The sequence below is a fragment of the Pan paniscus genome, chromosome 5 (assembly GCF_029289425.2).
Source record: "Pan paniscus chromosome 5, NHGRI_mPanPan1-v2.0_pri, whole genome shotgun sequence".
Lineage (NCBI taxonomy): Eukaryota > Metazoa > Chordata > Mammalia > Primates > Hominidae > Pan > Pan paniscus.
This window is the reverse complement of record NC_073254.2, coordinates 48,488,275-48,512,772: the sequence shown is the minus strand read 5'-3', so window position 1 is coordinate 48,512,772 and position 24,498 is coordinate 48,488,275. Positions and strand designations below refer to the sequence as shown.

At 55.8% G+C, this 24,498-nt stretch overlaps 1 protein-coding gene across 5 annotated transcripts in view; it reads left to right on the top strand.

Moving 5' to 3' along the window:
* The window catches only part of GRM4 (glutamate metabotropic receptor 4), a 125,433-nt gene extending 110,418 nt beyond the window's left edge, over positions 1-15,015 (top strand). For all 5 annotated transcript variants that reach the window (XM_034961876.2, XM_034961874.2, XM_055113481.2 and 2 more), the window contains 3 exons: positions 248-1,183; positions 8,478-8,724; positions 14,001-15,015. In XM_034961876.2, the coding sequence (XP_034817767.1) occupies positions 248-1,183; positions 8,478-8,724; positions 14,001-14,050 (1,233 nt within the window). In that variant the 3' untranslated portion in view covers positions 14,051-15,015. The remainder of the gene's footprint in view (positions 1-247; positions 1,184-8,477; positions 8,725-14,000) is intronic.
* Positions 15,016-24,498: the final 9,483 nt, after the last annotated feature.

The following is a 24,498-nucleotide window of genomic DNA, read 5'->3' as shown; positions in this document are numbered from 1 at the left end:
GAGTCTTGAGAGTTTCGGGTTCAGTCAGGATTCCCTGTAGGTCAATTATGTCTGAGTTATACCGGAGACCTTTTTTAACTCCAGCTGTTAGATTCAGTATGTCCCTGTGGGGTCCGGGCAGCTGGACTTTTAGCCAACTAGCTGGGTGATTTGAGTGTGGGGCTACAAGGTGCCACCACCCAGTAGGATGGTCCGGGGCACCGGGTGGCATGTTCTGAGGCCTGCTTTACGGTGCTGTCATTGCCAGATAGAGCGGATGCACTGGCCGGGGAGCGGGCAGCAGCTGCCCCGCTCCATCTGCAGCCTGCCCTGCCAACCGGGTGAGCGGAAGAAGACAGTGAAGGGCATGCCTTGCTGCTGGCACTGCGAGCCTTGCACAGGGTACCAGTACCAGGTGGACCGCTACACCTGTAAGACGTGTCCCTATGACATGCGGCCCACAGAGAACCGCACGGGCTGCCGGCCCATCCCCATCATCAAGCTTGAGTGGGGCTCGCCCTGGGCCGTGCTGCCCCTCTTCCTGGCCGTGGTGGGCATCGCTGCCACGTTGTTCGTGGTGATCACCTTTGTGCGCTACAACGACACGCCCATCGTCAAGGCCTCGGGCCGTGAACTGAGCTATGTGCTGCTGGCGGGCATCTTCCTGTGCTATGCCACCACCTTCCTCATGATCGCTGAGCCCGACCTTGGCACCTGCTCGCTGCGCCGAATCTTCCTGGGACTAGGGATGAGCATCAGCTATGCAGCCCTGCTCACCAAGACCAACCGCATCTACCGCATCTTCGAGCAGGGCAAGCGCTCGGTCAGTGCCCCACGCTTCATCAGCCCCGCCTCACAGCTGGCCATCACCTTCAGCCTCATCTCGCTGCAGCTGCTGGGCATCTGTGTGTGGTTTGTGGTGGACCCCTCCCACTCGGTGGTGGACTTCCAGGACCAGCGGACACTCGACCCCCGCTTCGCCAGGGGTGTGCTCAAGTGTGACATCTCGGACCTGTCGCTCATCTGCCTGCTGGGCTACAGCATGCTGCTCATGGTCACGTGCACCGTGTATGCCATCAAGACACGCGGCGTGCCCGAGACCTTCAACGAGGCCAAGCCCATTGGCTTCACCATGTACACCACTTGCATCGTCTGGCTGGCCTTCATCCCCATCTTCTTTGGCACCTCGCAGTCGGCCGACAAGGTGAGTGGTGGGGGCCGGGGGTGGACGGTGGGTAGGTGAGGGCAGTGAGCAGGGGGCAGCCTCCTGAGGCTGGCTGGCCTCCCCCCTGCTCCAGAAATGCCTTCTTTCTTGCCTCATTCGGCCTTCTTTCATGCCTCATTCTGCCTTCTCTCCAAGCTGCAAGTTTTCTCTCTGGGTTCTGGGTTTTCTCTCCTCTTTCTCTGTTTTTGCCCCTCTCCCTCTTCTCTCTCCCCCTTTCTCTCTGTCTCATCTCTCCTTTTTTCTCTCCTCCTTTTGTCACCTTCAGCCCCACTTTACTCCCTCTTTCCATCCTCCCCCTGTTCTCCTTCCCCCCTCCTCCTCTTTCTCCCTGTCTCTCCATCCCTGCTGCCCTTACCCCATCTCCTTTCATTCTTTCCTCCTCCTATTCTCTCACCCCTTCCCCCCTCCATAAGCCTGGAGCGCTGTACCCTCCTTCACTCTTCATTCTTTTCTAGACTCCTTTCTCTTACCTCTCTTCCTACTCAACCCTGTCTTCCTTTTGGTTCACTCCTCTCTTCTCCCTCCTCCATCTACCCCTCACAAGATCCCCATGGGACTCCCCCTCTCTCCCCAGCCCCAAGCTGCCCTGGAAGCCTAAAGGCTAGGGGCTGGCAGAGGGCCTTTCCTTCCCTTGGCTGGAGTTGCAGAGTGGCTACCTCTGCCTCCTGTTGGCTTGGTCCAAGGACCTGGGCACACCCCAAGAGACCTGTATGCTCGGCCCACATCCCAGTCCTGGTGCTGGCTGGGTGACTCGGGGGTGTTATCTGGAAGTACTGGGAGTCACTGAAGGCAGGGCATCAAGGTGCACCAAGGACCCAGGTCTTGGTCTGAGTGCCATGTATAAGTGTGGGATCTGGGCAAGCCAGTTGGCCTCCCTGGCCTCAGTTTCTTCATCAGTAAATTGGGGCCATGTCCCTTTCCCTGCCGTCTTTCCAGGTATTGTCACAATCACATGACACAGTGGGTGCACAAACAGTTAATACACTGTAAGGAGTGTGGAGCTGAGGAAGCCAGAGGAGTGGGGAACGAGATCAGAGAGGTGACAGGCCAGATGGTGGCAATGACATTGGCTTTTACCATGAGTGAGAAGAGAGGCCGCTGCAGGCTTCTGAGCAGGTGAGGGTGCTATCTGATGTAGGTTGAAAAGGACCCTCTGGCTGCCAAGAGCAGCTGTGAGAAGGTCACTGTCATGCTCTGCAGGAGAGGGTGTCCCCAGCAGATGCAGTGGGGAGTGGGGGAGTCTGGGCCTGTCTGGAGACTGGCTGGTCAGGTTTCCAATGGATGGCACGTTGGGTGGGAGACGAGGAGACAGTCGAGTCAAGGAGGACACCATGCTTTGAGGCCTGAGCAATCAGGAAGGAAGGAGTTTCCCATGCTAAGGAAGAGCAGACAATGAGAGGAGCCTGGGAGGGGCAGGAGAAGGGGTCCTTTGGACATGCTAAGTTTGGGATGCTCATTAGACGTCCAAATGCAGCTGCCAAGTCAGTGGTTGAATATAGGAGTCTGGAGTTCAGGGGCAAGTTCTGGGCTGGAGACATATCTGAGGAGTTGTCAGCCTGAGCCTGGCATCTAGAGCTGTGAGCCCAAGGCTGGGTGTGGTGGCTCATGCCTATAATCCCAGCACTTTGGGAGGCTGAGGCGGGTGGATCACTTGAGGTCAGGAGTTCGAGACCAGCCTGACCAACATGGTGAAACCCTGTCTCTAGCAAAAATACAAAAACATAGCCAGGCATGGTGGCTTATGCTTGTACTCCAAGCTATTCAGGAGGCTGAGGCAGGAGAAATGCTTGAACTTGGGAGACGGAGGTTGCAGTGAGCTGAGATTGTGACACTGCACTCCAGCCAGGGTGACAGAGTGACAATCTATCTCATGAAAAAGAAAAGAAATAAAGAGAGAGAGAGGGAGAGAGAAAGAAAGAGAAAGAAAGAGAGAGAGAGAAAGAGAAAGAAAGAGAGAGAGAGAAAGAGAAAGAAAGAAAGACAGAGAGAGAAAGAAAGAGCAAGCTGTGAGCGCCAGTCTGAGCTCCCAGGGTTGCCTAGTTTTCAGTGAGGCAGCCATGGGATGGGGTGCTCGTCATGTGGAGACAGTTTACCTAACGGCCGTTAGGCCCCATGGCAGCTGGTGAGGTCTCATCATCCCCTGCTTACAGATGAGGACTCAGGGGCACAGAGAGGGGGAGTGACTTGCCTTGGTGGCACAGCTGGACTTGACCCCACTTTGTCTAACTTAGGAGCACCCCCCCATCCCCAGCACACCCTTCCCCCCTGCAGCTCTGGGATACCTCATGCCCTGGGACTTCCTTGGTAGGTGCCCACCTCTTTTCCAACAGCTCCTCAAGGGTCATTTTCCAATGGGGGCCCTGTGGGGGCCCTAAGAGGCAGACCTTGGGGCTGGCAGTGAGTGTCCTAAGATCTGAGATCTGAGACTGGGTCTGCTTCAGCAGGGGGATCCCACCTTGCAAGCCTGAGCCAAGCAGCCCTGGTGCAGCCATGGCGCCCGGCCCATGCTGTGAGCTGGGTCTCTGGCCTCCACCAGGCCTGCTGTGGGAGACCCTCCCTGCTGAGCGCAGGTGCAGGCAGAGGCCCTCACGCCTCTCAATGCTCATGGGCCCCATGGAGCCAGCAGGGAGGCCATCCCATACCCCAGGAAACTGGCAGCTTGAGAAATTACCCTCAACAATACCAGGAGGCCCCTTCCCACACCTCCTCAGGGAGTAAAGGTACCTGGCTGGGAGGCCCACACGTGATGGTTAAGCCCCTCCCTCCACCTTGCCATATTTCCCCCTGGCTGCCTGCCACTCCCCAGTGGGGTCCCTGTCATCCCAGGATATCAGGCTCTCCAGTCTCCAGATGTTGCAACCCAGCCCCCCAACTCAGCCTCCCTACCCTTTCAATCTCTGCAGGTGACCTACCAGCCTCTGATTCCTGCCTTTTTAGGAGGCTCCCCCAGCCAGCCCTGATTATGACGGGAGTCCCTGAGATGATCAGTTCATAGGCCCAGAGAGGGACAGGGACTTGTCCCAGGTCATACGACAGGCTGGCCTCACACCAGTCTGCTCTCTCCCTGGTGGCCTAGGACATGGGACATACACCTCTCCCACTCTGGGCCTCTGAATGGGAGGCGGTGGAGGAGATGTGTTCTGAAGTTCCTGCGGTTCAGACTACCAGGCTTCTTAGAGACTCAGGCAACCTGGGGCTGTGTCTGGGCCATGTCATGCCGAGCTGCAAGATGCCCCAGTGCAAGCTGCAGGTCTGGCTGCTAAGTGTGTGTGTTTGCATGTAGATCAAGCGGGGTGTGGCTGTTGTCAGGAGTTGTGGTGTGCCTACAGAGGTGTGTGTGTATAGACGTGTGTGTGCCTTTTTGTGCATGTACATGCTCAGTGGTGCATGTGTGGTGTGTGTGCACAGGTGTGTGCCCATGTGCATGCAGATTAAGCGGGGATGGGTTGATGGGTGTGCTGAAGGGTATGTAGCTGCTGGTGTGTGTATGGATGTGTAGGTTGAGTATATGTGCCCAGGAGTGTTTGTGCACACAAGTGTGCAGATGTGTGAGTGCAAATGTTAGTGAGTGTGTGCAGGTGGATGTGTGTAGATGTGTGAGTACATTTGTGTCTATGTATATGTGTGTACCCATGTGTGAAGAGGTGTGTGTGTGTGTGTGTTTGTGTGTGTGTGAGAGAGAGAGAGAGAGAGCCCAGCTGAGTCAGATGCAAATGTGCAGCTGTGAGGTCAGGTGTATGTGTCAATGCAGGTACGTACGTGTATATTGATGTGTGTGTGAGCAGGCATGCATGTATGCACACACGCACTTGCACATGCTCAGCTGCACCCGTTCCCCCAGGGTTCAGGTGCTGTCACAGAGTGAAGCTGTCTGTGCCACTCTGGTGAGCAGGCGGCTGGATTTCCCAGCCTTAGCCCGGATTTCCAGGGCTTAACACCACAGCCATTTGGAATTACACTGAGCGGGCTTTCTCCACTACGTGGGGTTACTGCTCAGTCATGCTTGGGCAGGACGTGGCTGCAGAGGCAATCAGGGTGTGGGGAAGTTTATTTGTCTGGTTTGTACAGATTTGGAGGATCTTTGTTCCTATCAGGGTCAGCCCGCAGAAGCACAAGGCAGGCAGAGCTCCCTGGTGCCCCCACTGGGGCCCCTCGAACCCTGTACCCACCAGGCCTAGCACGAAAGCAGGAAATTCATCATCCACATCTACAGCTGCTCCTTCCTGTGCCCTATCCTCACCCCAGGTGTCCTCTGTCCTCCTGTATCAAAGTCAGCTCAGACAAGCTCCTTCACCATGGGGAGCACATGACTAGTGAGGTTGAATGCAGGATTCCTCACGGAGGATGGAGTGCAGTGAGGGCCCATCCACACAGGAGAGCAGGGATGGTGGGAGTTCAGGCACCAGCGGGCTAAGAGGCAGGTGGGTGGGAGAGGAGGGGAGATCATAGCCCGAAGGCCGCCTCTCACTCTGCCTCCTTTTAGGACCTTCCTGGTGCCTGGGTTCAGCCCCTCGGGAGTGCCTGCTGGGGTCTAGAGGACCACTGTTTCTCTGATAAGGGTTAACCTGCTACCACCTCCTGGTGGCCATGTGTACCTTCACAGAGGGGGCTCCAGAAACAATGTCTGACCCAGAGGCAGGCTCCCATGGTGGGGCTCAAATTCCACACCCTGGGGCAAGGAGCGGAACTGGTGGTGGGCAGCCCCACTCCTGCTGTGTACAGGGCCTACCTCCCAGCTGGGGATGGCTAGAGGAGCCCCCAGGGCCCGTGCTGGGAGGGAGGGTTTTGATCTATTTATATCCCTTGAATTTTGTTCGCAGAAAGGCTCCTAGGCTGAAAAACAGAAGAGAATACCAATGACTGTGCCCATGCCTGTGTTGAGAGTTGGCTATATAATTTTCAGCGCCCAGCACAAAATGAAAACGAAGGGCCCACTGTTCAGAAATCATCCACGATTCAATATGGTGGCAGAAGGACCTTAAACTGAGAGCTAGGCACAGGCCCCTGGGTGACCGCACAGGTTGTACACTCATAGCGCTGGCCCTGCCTGTGTTCATGGAGGGGCATCTGGTGCCCAGAGAGGGGTGGAAACTTGTTAGCATCCCACAGTGGGCTGAGGCAGAGTAGAATCTGGAACCCAGGATGCTGGCCCTCAACATAGAACTGTGTCCACTGCAAGGGTTCCTCTGCCCAGAGAAGGGCCTCAATCCCTGGTCCCACCAACTCCATGTGGGCCCAACTGCACTGCACCCATCAACAAGGAGCAGGCAAAGGGTCTAAGATGGGTGTCTTACCTGGGACACAACCCCTATTTCCAAGAACCCCCAGTGTGAGAGGAGAGCCAGCCCTGCCCTCAGGGAACCCTGATGTAATCAGGGAGACACACCTTGTCCCTAGGGAACTCCTAGTCTCATGGTGAAGACCCAGATGACAAGCCTATTCTCCATTAGCCCGAGACTCTACGATATTCCCCAAGCGTCTGTTTTGATGCTCTGGAGCTTCTTCCTGCCTTCTCACCCTGGCCACCAGCCCCAGTTTGGGCAGGAGAGACGGCCAGCACGGCCCCGCTGACTGGTCATGACCTTTCCCTCCAGGAGAGCTCCATGCCCAGGGGTGAGAGTGTAAGTAGTATCTGAGGATGGAGGCCTGTCTGTGTCTGGAGCGGCATGTGCTCACTGGGGGACAGGCTTTCATTTCCCCTGGGCCTGTGACATTTCCCTGAACCAGTGGCCACTCTCGGCCTCCTTCCCCTCGGAGCTCTGCCTGACCTGGGCCACGCCAGCCTGGAGGCTGCACTTTGAGGAGTGTCAGTGCCTTGGCTTGGGCACATCATGGCTGTCCGGTCATGCCCCCATGTCCCCCATGTCTCTTCTCCTCACCTTCACCTCAGTGCCTGCGGTCACTAAAAGCAAGTTTCACATGGCTTCACAGTCTGTGCTTGGGGTACCCTCATGGTTTGGGTGAGGTAGCTGCTTTCATCCCATTGCACTGAGGGAAAAACTGAGGCCCACAGAAGGGCAGGATTCTCCTTTTAGGCCCTACGGCTTCTCCAGTCCCTCTCCCAAAGGTAGGAAACCCAGGGCAGGGTGACTGGAAATGAAGGTCATCCCATCCAGTGTCATGAGGCATTTATGGAGCGGCGTGCAAGGGACAGGGAGGAATATAAGAACGGGAAGACCTGGTCCCTACATGGGGGGTACTGCCAGATGAGGCCAGGGCCCCTGTGCCTTCAGGAAACAAGTCCAGACCTGTGTCCACACTGCTGGTCTGGGTAGAAGAAATGAAGGGTATCATGGGGCCCCATAGAGCTGGGGGTCAGGAGAGGATTCCTGGAGGAAGCACACCAGCCATGTACCAGGGCAGGACCCAGGCTCAGAAAGAGCAGATTTGGGAAAGAGCATTTCCTGCTTCCTTCATGCCCAGACCCAGGAGGCCTAGCCTGGGTCTCCTTTGGTCCCACCTTGGCTGAGGAGGTTCAGAGGGGTGGCTGAGGCCTGGAGGACCCGGAGGAAGGGAGAGGCAGGGAGGGGAATCCCAGACGGGGACAGTGGGAATTGCCGGACCCTGCCTGGAAGGCTCTACTATTGTAAAATGGATTATCCGACACCCAGATTAATGGGCTTTCATTTTGCTAAACATCTGTCACTGTTAGTGCTGGTGAGCGAGCATGAAATGAGCTCTGACTGCTGCCACCACCATATCGCGATGGGTGCCGAGGATCCCATGCTCTGCACTGGGGGACCGTTGCGGGGGCAATCATTGAATGGAGGTCTGATCCGAGGGGCTGTGACATGGCCACTGGGTGTTATCCCAAAGCACCAAGGGGTGCTCCTCTCGCCCTCAGCCCTGAGAAGGGCCGGCTGTGGTCTCCTGAGAGCCTCTCCTCAGGCGCACCCCCTCCACATAGCAAATAACAGCTGTAACCTGAAATGGCACTTACCATGTGCCAGATGTTTTCCACACTTTTAAAACATTTATTAAGTCACTTAATTCTCACAACAGCCCTAGGAGGTAAGTACTATCATTATCACGCCCATATTATACGTGAGGAAACTGAGGCACAAGGATGTGACGTGTCTAATATCACACAGCTGGAAGTAGTGAGCCAAGATTTGAATGCAGAAACCCTGGTCTGCAGTCCCAGCTCCAAGCCACGACTTCGTTCTGCCTGAAGGCAGCGGGATGCCGGGTGGGTCCCTGGGTGGGAACTGGCGGGAGTCAGGGCCCTCAGTCGGGGCAGAGCCTGCTCTGACGCCGCCATGCCCTCCGCCAGCTGTACATCCAGACTACGACGCTGACGGTCTCGGTGAGTCTGAGCGCCTCAGTGTCCCTGGGAATGCTCTACATGCCCAAAGTCTACATCATCCTCTTCCACCCGGAGCAGAACGTGCCCAAGCGCAAGCGCAGCCTCAAAGCCGTCGTTACGGCGGCCACCATGTCCAACAAGTTCACGCAGAAGGGCAACTTCCGGCCCAACGGAGAGGCCAAGTCTGAGCTCTGCGAGAACCTTGAGGCCCCAGGTGAGTACCTGGCCCCGTTCTGCCCCCTCGGGCCCCAGGCCCCGCTCCTTTTGCAGCAGGTCGGCTGAGCTCCTGCCCCTCCCCACCCCACCCTGTCCCGATGCCCCATCCTGGGGAGGCGGCGGGGGACACTGGGGGAACCCTGAGGCTACAGGTGGGAGCCAGCCTCTCAGGGAGAGCCCTGAGGCACCACATTAGAGCCCGTTCTGTCCTGCCCCTCCTGGTGGCCTGGAGAGAACCTCAAGGTTTCCCCAGCTGGTGCCCTGGAGAGAACCTCAAGGTTTCCCCAGCTGATGCGCTAGCAGCGCCCTTCCAGGGATCTGTGCCCCACCCCGAGGCAGGCCACCAGGGGGCGCCTGGGCCCTGAGGGTGAGCGGGGACCCCGGGATTTCCCTGTGCTGGGGCCTGGGTCTCTGCCTGTGCCCTTTCAGCCCCTCTGGGAGAAGGAATCGTCCCCGGGGCCCTGCACACTGGCCCTTTGGTAACCCGGTGGGGTGGGAGCGGCCCTGAGCCCAGAGCAGCTGTAACACCCAGCTTGACTTTGTTCAGCCACCCCCTAGCAGGCACCTGAGCTATGGGGACCCGGGATATGGGCCGGCCAGGACCGGTGAGTGAGGGCAGGGTGAAGCAGAGGGGCCTACAGGACTGCCTAGTGGCGCTCAGGTAGTTGCCTGTCTGGGGGACTGTCCGAGGAGACCCAGCAGGAGAGGGTCATGCTTTGTGGTGGGGGAGGGCACCAGGCAGGGACCTCGGCAGCTGAGGGGCAAGCCTGTGGTCTGGAGCTGGCCAGGACAGGTCCCTTCAGGGCTGGTAACGGAGCAGTGCCACCATCTTTGCCAACTTCCCTCTTCCTCGGAGATCCAGCCTGTGCACCTCTGTTGTGGAGAGTATACTGGCTTCTGATACCCTTCCCTCTCTGATCAACACCCCTGATGCCTGTGTGTCCCCCTTTTCCTGCCCTGCGACTTCTGGTTCTTTCCAGTCCTCCTCCTCCCCACAGAACACCAGCTTCCCTCAACCTACGACCCTGGGGTTCCCTTCGGGTGCCATGCTGGCCCCCATGCAGAGCGGGGAAGGGACAGAGGTGCCCATGGGACTCCCACCTTTGGCCTTTCATGTCTACCTGGATGTTCAGAAACCCCAGATGAAGTCCTGACCAGGCCTTTCTGCCTGACTGGGGACCCTCTCCCTGTTCCAGTTTTCCTCCTTCCCATGGAGACCTTCCTTCTCAGGTCCCAGGTCCTGTTCCATCCAGACCACCTCTCTGCTGCGTGCAGGAGCAGGTCTGTCAGATATGCTTTTCCCCAGTGCTCCTGAGAGCTAGTGGGTATTAGCCCCTGCCGGAAGTGACACCCTGGCCCCAAAGGGTGACACCACGGGTGCTGTGACAGGGCAGAGGGTCCCATAAAGGGTGGGGCCCTCACAGAGAGCTCTGATGGCTCAGTACGGGTACTGCCCTCTGCCTCTGCTCCAGCCAGTCACCTGGGAACATGGGACAATTACCCACTCCTGCCAGAGGAGGGGTGTGGAGGCCTGGGGAGGGAGACCCCATATCCCCAGGCCCCTGCTTCCTGCCCAGAGGGGCCTGGGGGTCTCCAGGCTGTGGGGCAGCCCCCATGGGCCTCACTTCCAGCTGCTCTGGGGTTGGGAGGGACCGAGGGGTCTGTGGTCACCCAGACCCCCTGCAGGCCTTGGCATCCTCCCCTCTGAAAGTCTTAGGGGCTTCCATGGTAGGGAAGTGGGGAGCCCCTCTCCCCACCTCCTGTGTGAAGGCCAGCAACCAGCACCCTGTGCCCCCACTGTCTCTCAGCTCAGTGACAACAGGGGCCATGGAGGCACTGGGCAGGAGCCAGGTGATTAATTCTGGGGACAGCCGGATGGAGGGGGTGTGAGCAGGAGGAGTGGGAAGGTGTCACTCCTGTGGAACAGGGACATTTTTCACTCTGTCACTGGCAGGCTACGTATCTTTAAACAAACAACAGAATAAATAATTCAGGGGCCTGATTGCAGGCAGATTGGGTGTGGAGACAAGGGGCGACAAATGGGGGCTGTCAGCTGGTGCCTAGCACTGCCTGGCTAATTGTTATCTGCGCCTCCGGCAACTGAAAACCAGCAGCCGGGGCCTATTGTCAGCACCGGGTGGGCTCGGGGCCTCGGCCCACACCCCTTGGCCTTCCCCTCACACTGAGGGTGCTCCGGGAGTGTTGCTGTCCCTATCCAGTCCCCAGTGCTGGAATAATTCCAGCCCGGTCCTTCTGCCCAGCATTTTGCAGGATTTAAAGAGTGTTTCTGTTCACCTCTTGGCTGACCCCACGTGGTGTTTATTATCACCCCATCTTACAGATGAGAGACTCTCGGCTCTGAGAAGGTCAGTTTGTTAGAAGGCCCACATGGCAGGTGTCGAGATTCCCCCACAGCATTGCGGGCAGGACTGGACCCCAAGTGTCCTGACTTCCGGTGAACCTTTCCCTTGGAGCCTCACTGTTAGCTCGTGGGGGCCCTGGGCAGACTCACGGCTCCCATTTTCCAGATGGTGAGACTGAGGCTTGGGTGAGGAGCTCCCCAGCTTCTGGAACCTGTGAGCTGGGTTTTCTAGGGCAGACAGGTAGGGCATTAGAGGAGAGCAGAGGCCCTGCGGTCCTTCCTCTCCACACTTTCTCTAGTCTGCAGCTGCCCCTGGTGCCCCTCAGCTGCCCTCAGGCTCGCATCCCCTGCAGTCAGTGGAGATTTTGTTGTGGCTGCTGAGAGTTTTTTTCACCTCTGAGCCAGGAGCTGCTGATGGGTTTTACAGGCATGGAAGCTCAGTTTTATCAGTTCCCCCAGGGGGTGACGGAGCTCTGGGTAATTGATTCTCACCAGCCTGGCCTGCTGTGATTCGCATAGCCACTGCTGTTCCTTTTCTGACCATGGGGGATAGAATGGGGTGAAGATGTTGGAGGCAGTTGGAAGCCCCTCAGGAGAAGTAGTCTAGGCAAAAAGGGCCACTTTGCTCAAGTTACAAGCAGGGAAACTGAGGCCCAGCAAAGGAGGGGAAGAGCTGCCTGAGGCTCAGAGAGAGTGTGAGGCCTCCCAGCAACTAGAATCTCGGCTCCCGCCCTCAGGGTGCTGGTCTGTGCTCATCTCCCTCTCAGCACCTGCCATCCCAGGCTATCTCCTGGATGCTGCCCCATCCAAAATGACCTGTCCTGTGGTCCCTCTGCCCTCTTGGTCATCCAGCACCCTGGAAGGACATGGGTCATTTCAGAGATGAAGGTGGGAATTCTTCATGAGCTGTAAGGTGCCATGCTGTGTTCTTATTCTTTTTTTGGATGTTGTGGCACCATTTTCTTCCATTGGCACCTGTCCAGTTAGCACATAAACCTTGAAACTTGCCCACCACCATCCGGCTAAGTGATTCTTCATCGTCTGCTTGAATTTTTCTGTTGACAGGGAGCTCATAGGCCACTGACTCCACCCAACTCTGGCCAGGAGAAAATTCTTCCTTTAACTGAGCTGGACCCTGACCTTCATGCCTCCCTACTGGTCCCATGGTGGACCCCTCTGCTCACCCCATCCCCAAGCAGTTTGCTTCTTCCACATGTGATAGACTGATAGTTGGACACCAAACTTCTGCCTGTGTTAGTGGGCTTCCAGTTACACTGCTGTGACAAAGAGGTCCCAGAACTGAGCAGCTCAAATCAGACAGATGTTTGTTGCTCTCTGCCATAATAGGACATGGTGGGTGGGTGGGAGTGAGGACCCAGGATCCTTCCATCTTGTTGCTCCATTGGCTCCCTGAAGATTGAGGCTAGATGACCTCAATGGTTGTTCTGCTCATGGAAGGGAAAAGAGAAGACGCATGGGGGAAAGACCCATTTTAATTGAATGGCATGGGAGCTGCACACAGTCCTTCCATGTGTATTTCATGAGGAAGAACACAGTCAGGTAAGGCCTCACCTAGCTGCAAGGGAGGCTGGGAAACTTAGTCCTTCAGAGTCATGTGCCCAGTGAAATAGGGGGGAGAGGATCAGGGGGACAATTTGTAGACCACCACACTTGTCCCCCAGTTTTCTCTTCTCCAGATGCCCCTGGCTGAGTCTGGCAGATGTGCCTCCTTTTTGAGCCAACAGATCCTGACCGAGGGTCAGGGCAGCTTTTAGACAAAGGACAGCTGGTTTCTCCCACCCACTGCTTCTCTCCATACTCGCAGACCAGCCCCTGCCCCAGGCAGCAATACTGCCCTGATTACCACCACTGAGGCGGCTCCCAGGCCACTGAGGGAGGCCCTAAACCCTGGCTAGACAGGACAAAACCAAGGGTCTGGCCAGGCTCCTCACCCCTCTGGCCTCAGTTCCTCATCTGTCAAGTTGGGCGATGCTTCATTGGCTGCCTCACTAGGCTGCTGTGGGGTCTGCACTCTGGAGGGGTGGGGGACACTCACACTGCTCATGAGAGCTGCTGGCGTCACTCAGCTGTGGACAGGAATGGGAGATACCCCGATGTACCACCCCAGTCCTGGTGTGGAGTAAGGGCCAGAGGGACAGGGGCAGAAAAGGGGGGCTCAAGACTGAGGGAGACAGGGGCACCAAGAAGTAGAAAGGGTAGGTGCTCAGAGGGCCCTGGGGATCTGGGGGACTTGTGTTTCCTTGGGTGTAGGGCGGAGGACTGAGTCAATCGCATGCCTCAGTTTCTAGCCATGCACAGCCCCACTCTGGTTTTCATTATTTATTTCCTCTGTCCCTGTTCCCCACTCTCTTCCCTTAGGTCACTGTTCTAGTTTAATGTATATTCCTTACTTACATGTGCGCATCCAAAATGCGTGTGGTTGAACTTCTGAAAGACTTCCCTTTGATAATATTTTAAGGTTATATGATGTCATAAAAAAAGGTTTCTTTTGAAGGGTGGTAGAATTAGGAGGTGGCAGGGGCCCCGTGCTGGGGAGCCCCTCACACAGGAGTGGGGTTTGGGAAGGAGTGCTAGAGGAAGGAGTCATCTCTAGAGTACAAAGGGAAGAGGAAAGGCACTCCAGGCAAGCAGCCCAGCCCGGCAAAGGCGTGGAGGTGCGAAACATGGGCCCAGTCCCTGGATGGGGAGCTGGGAACAGCAGGAGAAGCAACCGGGTGGGCCAGGCGGGGCCGGTGCAGTTTGGGGCAGTGTCGATTGCTCAGCTCAGGACTGGATGCCATGAGAGGCGGGGAGCTATGGTAGGTTCTTGTGCAGGGCTGTGCCCATGTGAAAGGATAGTTTGAGAAAAGCAGCCCCTGACTCCTGGGTACCCCTGGTCTCTCTCCTTCCAGCGCTGGCCACCAAACAGACTTACGTCACTTACACCAACCATGCAATCTAGCGAGTCCATGGAGCTGAGCAGCAGGAGGAGGAGCCGTGACCCTGTGGAAGGTGCGTCGGGCCAGGGCCACACCCAAGGGCCCAGCTGATGTCTTGCCTGCCCGTGGGCACCCACAGACGTGGCTTGGTGCTGAGGATAGCAGAGCCCCCAGCCGTCACTGCTGGCAGCCTGGGCAAACCGGGTGAGCAACAGGAGGACGAGGGGCCGGGGCGGTGCCAGGCTACCACAAGAACCTGCATCTTGGACCATTGCCCCTCCCGGCCCCAAACCACAGGGGCTCAGGTCGTGTGGGCCCCAGTGCTAGATCTCTCCCTCCCTTCGTCTCTGTCTGTGCTGTTGGCGACCCCTCTGTCTGTCTCCAGCCCTGTCTTTCTGTTCTCTTATCTCTTTGTTTCACCTTTTCCCTCTCTGGCGTCCCCGGCTGCTTGTACTCTCGGCCTTTTCTGTGTCTCCTTTCTGGCTCTTGCCTCCGCCTCTCTCTCTCATCCTCTTTGTCCTCAGCTCCTCCTGCTTTCTTGGGTCCCACCTGTGTCACTTTTCTGCCGTTTTCTTTCCTGTTCTCCTCTGCTTCATTCTCGTCCAGCCATTGTTCCCCTCTCCCTGCCACCCTTCCCCAATTCACCAAACCTTACATGTTGCAAAAGAGAAAAAAGGAAAAAAAATCAAAACACAAAAAAGCCAAAACGAAAACAAATCTCGAGTGTGTTGCCAAGTGCTGCGTCCTCCTGGTGGCCTCTGTGTGTGTCCCTGTGGCCCGCAGCCTGCCCGCCTGCCCTGCCCGTCTGCCGTGTGTCTTGCCCGCCTGCCCCGCCCGTCTGCCGTGTGTCTTGCCCGCCTGCCCCTCCTGCCGACCACACGGAGTTCAGTGCCTGGGTGTTTGGTGATGGTTATTGACGACAATGTGTAGCGCATGATTGTTTTTATACCAAGAACATTTCTAATAAAAATAAACACATGGTTTTGCACCCGGGCTCCACATCCACTGAGGGTCCTGCCATGGGACCACAGGCTCAGCCTGCAGCTGGAGGGCGTAGACCTAGAGGGAAGCGGGAACTGGGCTCTGGAGACCCAGGGCTTGGGGGCTGTGGAGACTGCTCCCTAGGCTGGGATCTAGTGTGGTGTGGTGAGGCCTTGGGCATAGAGGGGCCAGATTCCCAGGTAAGGGGCAGGGACATTGCAGGAAATTCCAGGAATCAGCACCTAGTAGTCCCCTAATTAGGGAGTATGCTCTGTCCCCTGCCCTGCAGCCCTGGGAGGGTAACATTTCTGCCTTGCCTGTCCTCTGTCTCACACCCCTCACACCTGGGACTGCCCTTCCACCCCTGCCCCCATAACCTGTGCCTCTCTCCTTCCAGCCAGGAAGTCCTCTTCTTGAGAAGTTAGCTTCCCGGGCTGCCAGCACTCACAGCCGTCCCCTCCTGCTTGTGTTGGCTCCAGGCTCGGGTGCTAAGAAGATGTGTGTCTGTCCTGGAGATCAGTGTGTTGTTATGTGTCCACGTGGGCCCACAAGTGCACGGCACAGGCATGGCCGTGTGGCTGTGTTGGCTGTGTGTCTGTGTGCACGTCCAGCGCCTCCATGCGCATGCGTGTCTGTCTTGTTTGCATGTCTGATCATCTGTTTGGGCCCCGGTGGCTCATGCAGATGCCTGTCTCAGGCCCATGGCGAGTGTTCACCTCAGCTGGCTTCCCTGGCAGGTTGGGAGGTGGGAAACAGGAGCGCTTAGGGGCTGGGCTTTGGCTGGGGTAAATTATAGAGCCAGAAACACAATGAGGCCATAGGCAGCAGCTGGAGCCTGGGCTGCCTGTGTCGCCCCCTCCTGCCCTGCCCCTGCCTTGCCCCTAGGTCCTGCACCCCCTCCCACCTCCAGGCTAGCTGACAGCGCTGTGGAGCACAGTGGAAGGGACTGGAGGAACCCTAGGCAGGGGGCCACACAGGGACAGAGTATGAGGGTGTGTGTAGAGCTGAGGCTAGGACATTGAATCATGCCAGGTATGCCTTCTCCATCAGCCCACTCTTACTCCTGGCCTGGGCATCTCATACATCTGTGCATAGGAAATCTCTTCTTCCCTGGGGTCTGTGTGCAGCACCTAGTAGATGCTCAATAAATGTTTGTGTGAGGGAAGGAGACAGGAAAGGAAGTGTCTCGCTGATCGTCTTGCGGAATGGTTCCTAAGACCTCTGTCCAGGAAAGATTCCACCCAGTGCTCCAGCCCGGTCAGGCAGAACTAGGTTGCCAGATCAAGGGTATCTCCCAAAAGCTTCCAGGGCAGTTGGGGATGGGGGGTGGGGGGGTGGGGGGTAGGGATGGGGAATGCAGAAGGGGGTGCAGCCAGCTTTCCCCCAGGGTGACTCTGGCAGCACCCCCAGCCTGGGCACCCTGCCTGCTCTGTGGCTCACGCCCCTCCTGAAGTGATTGATGCTCTGAGGCCCAAGGCTAGGTCCAGGGCAGGGCCTGCAGGGTTTTGATGCTCAGTCCAGGACTTGCCTAGGTCCCCCTACATCTGTGGGGCCCCCATCTAGGTTCTAACAGGAGAATCACCTCTCCAAGTGGGATGCTGCCCCTCGGCTCCCCTTGGCTCTCAGGAGGGGCCCTCAGGGACTACCAGTCCCCTGCCAGTGGGAAGAAATAGCCCTGCCCTCAGGGAGCTTCCAGTGTGATGGGGGAGATACAGCAGACTGTGTCCCAAAGTAAAATGACTGTTAGAATGAGGTGGGTGGAGGAGGGAAGCCTTGGGTGGGTGTGACTTTGGGCATCTGAGCCTGGGGTGCAGAGGTGGGCTCTGTGGGCCTGAGGTGGACAGGAGGGAACCAGGCCCTAGCAAGACTTTTGCCAGCTAGACCTGCTGCAGCAGTTGGGAGGGTGGGTGCTGCTGGAGCCCTGGGTCCATCACCTAGAAGGCTCAGGCCAGTGCAGCCAGGGCTGGGGCCCACAGCTGGCCTGGGTGGGACCTGTCCTGATGCCCATGGCAGGAGGGACGCCTGGCCCTTCACGGTTGGCTTGGCTGCTCACTAATGACTGGAGAAAGCTGCTAAGTATCTTCAGAATGTTAGATTTCAACAAGATGGGCGGTTCAGGGTCCCTGGCACCCTGGATAGGGAGCCAGCGGCCCCCAGAGACCTTTGCTGTGTGCAGGGGGTATGTGCTCACCCCCGTGGCCTCAGCCTCCTCAATGTCTGAACGAAGGATTGGGCTAGCAGACATCCCACCCCACAGCACACTTTCTAACCAGCAGGGGAACTTCTAGACAATACAGACGCTGGGCTCCCTCCAGAACACTGGACCCGAACTTCCGGGGGGAGGGCTGGGCACGGGCATATTTTAAAAGCTCCCCAGCAGATGGGCCGTGCAGTCAAGTGGGCCAGGAGTGGCACCAGACTTTGGGGCTTGTGAAGTCAGGAGGGAGCAACAGTGCCCACTCGAGCTTGCCTGGGGCTCAAGCCCAAGGCTGGGCTGCTGCCAGCCTGAGCAGACACTCAGGAGCTTCCAGGCCAGCTGGATGCACAGGGCACCTTTGTGGAACTCCTAGGACCCTGGGGAGACCCGCCTCAGGAGCAGAGTCTCAGGTCCCTTCCGGCTCTGAGGGGCTGTTCTGAGCTCTAATGTCTTATGGTCTGCCCCTCCCATCCTTACTTCTCAGGCCCTGGAGGCAGAGGCATAGAGCCAGGCAGGACAGAGGTCTCAGTGGGCCACATGCCAGCTGCCCCCACACTGCCTCAGCCTCCAGGCCTCCAAGGGGTCCTGGGGAGCCCCTGAGAAGATGCTGAGCCTGCATAAGGCTGGGCGCCCCTCTTTCTGACACCCTCACTGGCTCCACGGCTCCCCCTTCCCATCCCAGGTTTCCATCTGCCCACTGAACAGGGAGGGGAAACTGAGGCACTCCCCGGCACTGAGGGCTCCTTCTGTCATCCTGCCTGCCCTGGATGGTCCTGGCTGCCCCTCAGGGCTTGGCCCTGGCAGGCACTGTGAGCCTCACAGGGCTCAGACCCCCACCCCCAACCCAGCACTAAATGGCACTCGGCACCAGAATCTCACTTCAGTTGGCAAAAGCAGCAATTAGCATGTAATGAGGCTTCTTGCTTTATTTTTAGGTAACCTCCAAGGCCCTGCCTGTGTAATTCAGCCCGCCATTGCTCGGTGGATAATTAAAGCATGTCACCATAATTTGCCTTTTTTTTCTATAAAGCCCCATAATTATGTTTTTATTGCGAGTGAGGAGGGGAAGGGGGGAGGGAGAAGACAAAGAGAGGTGGAGTTGGGGCAGGAAATGGGGCCTGGCTCCTTCAGCCAGACCTCCTCCTACTCCATCCGCAGAACCAGGACCCCCACCCCCATTCTGGGTGCAGCTACCCCCTGGGACCCACTTAACTTCCAGGGCACCTCTTCCCCCTTTTCTTATAAAACCAGCCCCAGTTCGCTTCAAAGTACACAGGGCAGGGAGCAGCAGAGCTGAAGCCAACGTGGCCAAAAGTGGATGATTCTTGAGCGGACAATCTTTATCCTGCTCTCCTTCCTGTATATTGGGAAAATTTCCATAATAAGGAGTTAAACAGAGCTCCACCCCCAGGAAAGGGTTTGCTGACTGCAGGGCAACTGGTATCTGCCCTCAGGGAACTTCTTTCTTTCTGACTATGAGGTGAAGGGCTGTCTTTTTGCACTAGGAGATGCATTTCCGTCATTATTTTGGTGCTGGTGAGTGGCAGTGGGTGATCCTTCCTTGAGCATCTGAAATCACTCTTCAAGCCTGCAGGCCAGCTGGAACAGGCCGGCCAGCTGCCCACACGGTTTGAGGGAGCCTGCTGCCCCCAAACATCTTCCCAACTCCAGCGTCAGTGCCCAGAATTCTGCAGTTAAAGCCTCAGGCTTCTGAGCCAAGGCATGTTCTCCCAAAACACATCAACCAGCCGGCAACCATACTGGAATTCAGCATCAAGACACCAGCTGCCCTGAAGGTGTGGGACAGGGGACAGGTAAGTTTTGAAAGATCTGGTGTTGAAAGAGCTCCCCAGATTACCCCAGCTCAAGAGCAGGTCCTCCTCCACTTTCTGAATGCCCTTTCAACCCTAGACTTTATCCTATATTCAGAAGGCTTGCTCATAGTGAGAGGTGACAACGTGCTAGCAGCCCTCCCTCGCTCTCAGCACCTCCTCGGCCTGGGCATCCGCTGTGGCCACTCTTGAAGAACCCTTCAGCCCGCCGCTGCACAGTGGGAACCCCTCTCTGGGCCGGCAGAAGCAGGAGCTGGCTCCCTCTGCTTGCGGGGAGGTGTGGAACGAGTGGCGCGGGCGGGAACCAGGGCTCTGCGCGGCACTCGCGGGCTTGGCGGGCCCTGCACTGGGAGCCGCCGGCTGGCGCTGCCAGCCCTGGGCAGTGACGGGCTTAGCACCTGGGCCAGCAGCTTCGGAGTATGTGCCGGGTCCCCTTGCACTGCTGGCCCGCCTGCCCACGTCGTGCTTGAATTCTCACTGGGCCTCAACCACCTCCCCGCGAGGCAGAGCTTGGGACCTGCAGCCCGCCATGCCCAAGCCGCCCCCCACGCCCAAGGTGGGCTTCCACGCGGCCGGAGCCTCCGCGACAGACGTCGCACCCTGCTCCGCGGTGCCCGGTCCCATCGACCACCCAAGGGCTGAGGAGTGCTGGCGGGCGGCATGGCACTGGCGGGCAGCTCCGCCCTCGGCCGTGATCCGGGATCCACTAGGCAAAGCCAGCTAGGCTCCTGAGTCGGGTGGGGACTTGGAGAACTTTTATGTCTAACTGGAGGATTGCATATACACCAATCAGCACTCTGTGTCAAGCTCAAGGTTTCTAAACGCACCAATCAGCACCCTGTGTCTAGCTAAAAGTTTGTAAATGCACCAATCAGTGCTCTGTGTCTAGCTAATCTGGTGAGGACTTGGAGAACTTTTATATCTAGCTGGAGGATTGTAAATGCACCAATCAGCACTCTGCGTTTAGCTGAGGGATTGTAAATGCACCAATCAGCACCCTGACAAAACAGACCAATCAACTCTCTGTAAAATGGACCAATCAGCTCTCTGTAAAATGGGCCAATCAGCAGGATGTGGGTGGGGTCAGATAAGGGAATAAAGCAGGCTGCCCAAGCCAGAAGTGGCAAATTGCTCAGGTTCTTTTTAACACTGTGCAGGCTTTGATCTTTCACTGTGTGCAAAAAATCTTGCTGTTGCTCAGAGTTTGGGGCCATACTGCCTTTATGAACTGTAACACTGACCATGAAGGTCTGCAGCTTCACTCTTGAAGCCAGCGAGACCACGAAGCCCCCAGAAGGAACAAACTCCTGACGCGTCCAAACTTCAGAAGAAACAAACTCTGGACACACCGTCTTTAGGAACCGTGAAACTCACCGAGAGGGTCTGTGGCTTCATTCTTGAAGTCAGCGAGACCAAGAACCCACCAATTCCGGACACAATAGTTTTCACCCACTGCCAGACTGTCAGCCCCCACCAGGGCAGGACATTTCATTGCAGCTGAATCTCAGGGCCTAGGACAGTACCTGGCACATAGCAGGCATACAACAAATGTTTGCTATGGAATGGATACTTAGAGGAGCCTATTTAGCTGTATCCCCACCCCTAGCACTCAGCAATACCTGAGTCTCTGCCCGAAGTTAGTTTCTTCACTTAAGCTTCCCAAGGTCTTCCCCAGAGGCCTGATGTAGAGCACGGATGTAGCACGCTTGTCATTGGGTAGAAAGTGACCCCCATGTCCGTCCTAGGATGACAGGCACGCTGGGGTAGAAATCAGGTGACCTGGATTGTAGGTAAGATTCTGCGACCAACGTGCTGTGTGCCCTTGGGCAAGTAGCGTCCCCTCTGGGCCTCATTTTCTTCATCCTTAAAATAAGGGATTGAGCTGTGAGTGTTCAGAGCCTGAGTAAGCAGCCAGCATTCCAGCAATGCAGAAAGGGGAGGCTACTGCCAAGAAGAGTCTTTTGGGCCAGTTGCTATGGCAACTGTGCATACACTAAGGGGTTGGGGAGGGGCTCAAGTATGCAAATGAGGCCCTTCCTTTGGCTTCCCCAGCCCAGGTTGTCTGTGACTGGAGAAAGGTTTAACGTTTGGAGCAGTGGAGGAGGATGGATAGCCGGTGGGGGTTGTTGGTGGAGGGGATCAGTGAGGATGGGCCCGTCAGCCCTGCACTCTGCCACTCCTTCACTGGCAGGTGAAGAAAGCGTAGAATGAGGGGTAAGCTGGGTGAAGCCCCAAGGACCATCCACTATTCCTCGTCATACACATTAACAGAAGAGGAAACTGAGGCCCAGAGAGTCAGGAGGCTTGTCTAGACTTGAGAGGTCTCGTAAAGCCCCACCTCACATCCTGATTACCTGCCGTCCCTCAATCCGGAAAGTTAGGGGAGTGCATGGTTTTCAGAGGGCCCTGTAAACACACTTCTTTTGGAGCTTGTAATATGCTCTTGGGGAAGCAGGGAGAGGAGCCTGCAGGTAAGGATCCACCTTCGTCCAACCCATGAAGGTGGTCGGATGCCCCACTGGGCATAGGCAGGATCTGGGGCCATGCACAGATAAAGCCAACTGAGCAGTCAGGTTAGAGACCCTGGCTTTAGTCTTTTGCAGGTCTCTGTGACTTGGGTACCTGAGCCTCTTAGCTCTCCAAACTTCAGTTTCCCCATCTGTGAAACAAAATAGTATCTACTGAAAATGATTTCAAGACTACAAAATCATTGCATGACCACAGGAGATGGGGAGAGGACGTGAGCCGTACCCTTGACCTTTGGCTGCCTCTCCTTCCAGAACAGCATGCTCTCTGCGGTCTTCCTACCCGGATCCTCCCTCCTCTGTGGTTTTGGGCTTCTTTTCTTCCACCCACTCCTCAAATGCTAGGGCTCCCTCTGGGGCTCCAGGCCTGGAACTCTTTTCTTCTTTGACTTCAGAAGTTCTATGGCCCCTCTCATTTAAATTCATGGCCTCAGAGCTTTCCAAATATCCCATGTCCTCCTCCTACATTTCCCCGCTTCCCTTGCAGTTGGATTGAGGCCATGTGACTGTTCTGGTCAATGACCTATGGGTATAAATAATGCCAGTCACTTCTGGACTGAGGCTTGGGTACCCCCTCCACGTCTCTTTCCTCTTGCTGTGCTGACCTGGGAAGTCACATGTTGAAATGGTGGCACGTAAGATGGAGGATACCTGGGTCCCTGAATCACTGGATGGAGGAGCGCCTCTGCCAACCCACGGTGAACTTTCTATAAACAAGAAATAAACTTATTTTATGCTAACATGCTGAGATTTCAGGGTTTGTTATTAAGTTATAGCTTTTTCTTTTTTTTTTTTTTTTGAGATGGAGTCTTGCTGGGTCACCCAACTGGAATACTGTGGCACGGTCTTGGCTCACTGCAACCCCTGCCTCCCAGGTTCAAGCAATTCTCCTGCCTCAGCCTCCCAAGTAGCTGGGATTACAGGTGTCCACCACCACGCTTGGCTAATTTTTGTATTTTTAGTAGAGACGGGGTTTCACCATGTTGGCCAGGCTGGTCTCAAACTACTGACCTCAAGTGATCCACCTGCCTCGGCTTCCCAAAGTGCTGGGATCACAGGCATGAGCCACTGCCCCCAGCCAGTTATATCTCTTTTTTTTTTTTTTTGAGACGGAGTCTCGCTCTGTCACCCAGGCGCTGGAGTGCAGTGGCACGATCTCGGCTCACTGCAAGCTCCGCCTCCCAGGTTCACGCCATTCTCTTGCCTCAGCCTGCAGAGTAGCTGGGACTACAGGCGCCCGCCACCACGCCTGTCTAATTTGTGTGTGTGTGTGTGTGTGTGTGTGTGTATTTTTAGTAGAGACAGGGTTTCACCGTGTTAGCCAGGATGGTCTCGATCTCCTGACCTTGTGATCAGCCCACCTCGGCCTCCCAAAGTGCTGAGATTACAGGCATGAGCCACCGCGCCTGGCCCACTTATAGCTTTTTCTATCCTAACTACTATACTATCAAACGAGTGCCAAATTTATATATCTCTCCCAGCTTCCAAACCTCCTTTTGAGCACTCCACTGACTGCTCAGAACTGTCTACGGTGGAACCTATGGTCTTCTCTTAAGTCTTCTTCTTCCTGTCTCCCGTGATCCCCATCTTGGTGACAGCAGCCATGCAAGCCAGAAACCTGTGCCTTATTCTAGGCCCCCTTTCCCACCTCTCATCAGTTGCTAATCCCCAACATTCCCTCTGCCTGCTTCCATGCCCAGGGCCACCTCCTGGATTCATGCCTTCATCACCTCTCTCCCCTGGACAGCTGTCACTGTCTCCCAGCTCCTGCTGCAGCTTTCAGCCTTTATTCCTTGTATATGTATAGATGATAGATAGATAGATGATAGATAGATAGATAATTGATAGATAACAGATAGATGACGGATAGATAGATAGATAGATAGATAGATAGATAGATGAATGAGAGCTTTCCATGTTGCCCAGCCTGGCCTCGAATGCCTGCCCTCGCCTCCTTATGCGCCAGGAGAACAGACCTGGGCCACCCCGGCTCCCAGCATAGCCTTTATTTCAATGCTTTAAAGGTGTTGCTCCCTGTCTTCTGAATGGCATGGTTCTCAAGGAGCATCCCAATATCTGCCATCACCCTTACTGCTGTCCCTTTGTATATAACACGTTTCTTTCCTCTGGCTGCTTTTAAAGTTTTCTCTTTCTCACTGGTTTTAAACGATTTGGTTATGATGTGCCTTGGTGTAGTTTTCTTCGTGTTTCTTTTTTTTTGAGACAGTCTTGCTCTGTCGCCAGGCTGGAGTGCAATGGCACGATCTTGGCTCACTGCAACCTCCGCCTCCTGGGTTCAAGTAATTCTCCTGCCTCAGCCTCCTAAGTGGCTGGGACTACAGACGCCCGCCACCACACCCGGCTAATTTTCCTATCTTTAGTAAAGACGGGGTTTCACCATGTTGGCCAGGATGGTCCCGATCTCTTGACCGTGTGATCCGCCTGCCTTGGCCTCCCAAAGTGCTGGGATTACAGGTGTGAGCTGGCCCTCATGTTTCTCTTACGTGGATTTTGGTGAACTTCTTGGATCTGTGGGTTCAAACTTTTCATTATTATTTGGAAAATGTCTGGCTATTATTTCTTCAAGAATGTTTCCGTCTACCGCTTTTATCTGCTCACCTCCAGAAACTTCTATTATACATATATCAGGCCTCGAAGTTGTCTGACAACTGAATAATGCTCTATTCTTTTTTTTCCTGGCCTTTTTTCCTTCTGTGTTTCATTTTGTATAGTTTCTATTGCTGTGTCTTCGAGTTCACTAACATTTTCTACTGTGGTATCCAACATGCTGTTAATTGTATACGGTGCATTTTTAGAAATATCAGCATTGTAGCTTTCATCACTAGAAGCTCAATGAGATCTTTTCTCTGTCTTCCATATTTCTAGTTAAAAGTTCATTTTTTCCTTTAGCTTCTTGAACATGTGCAATACAATTA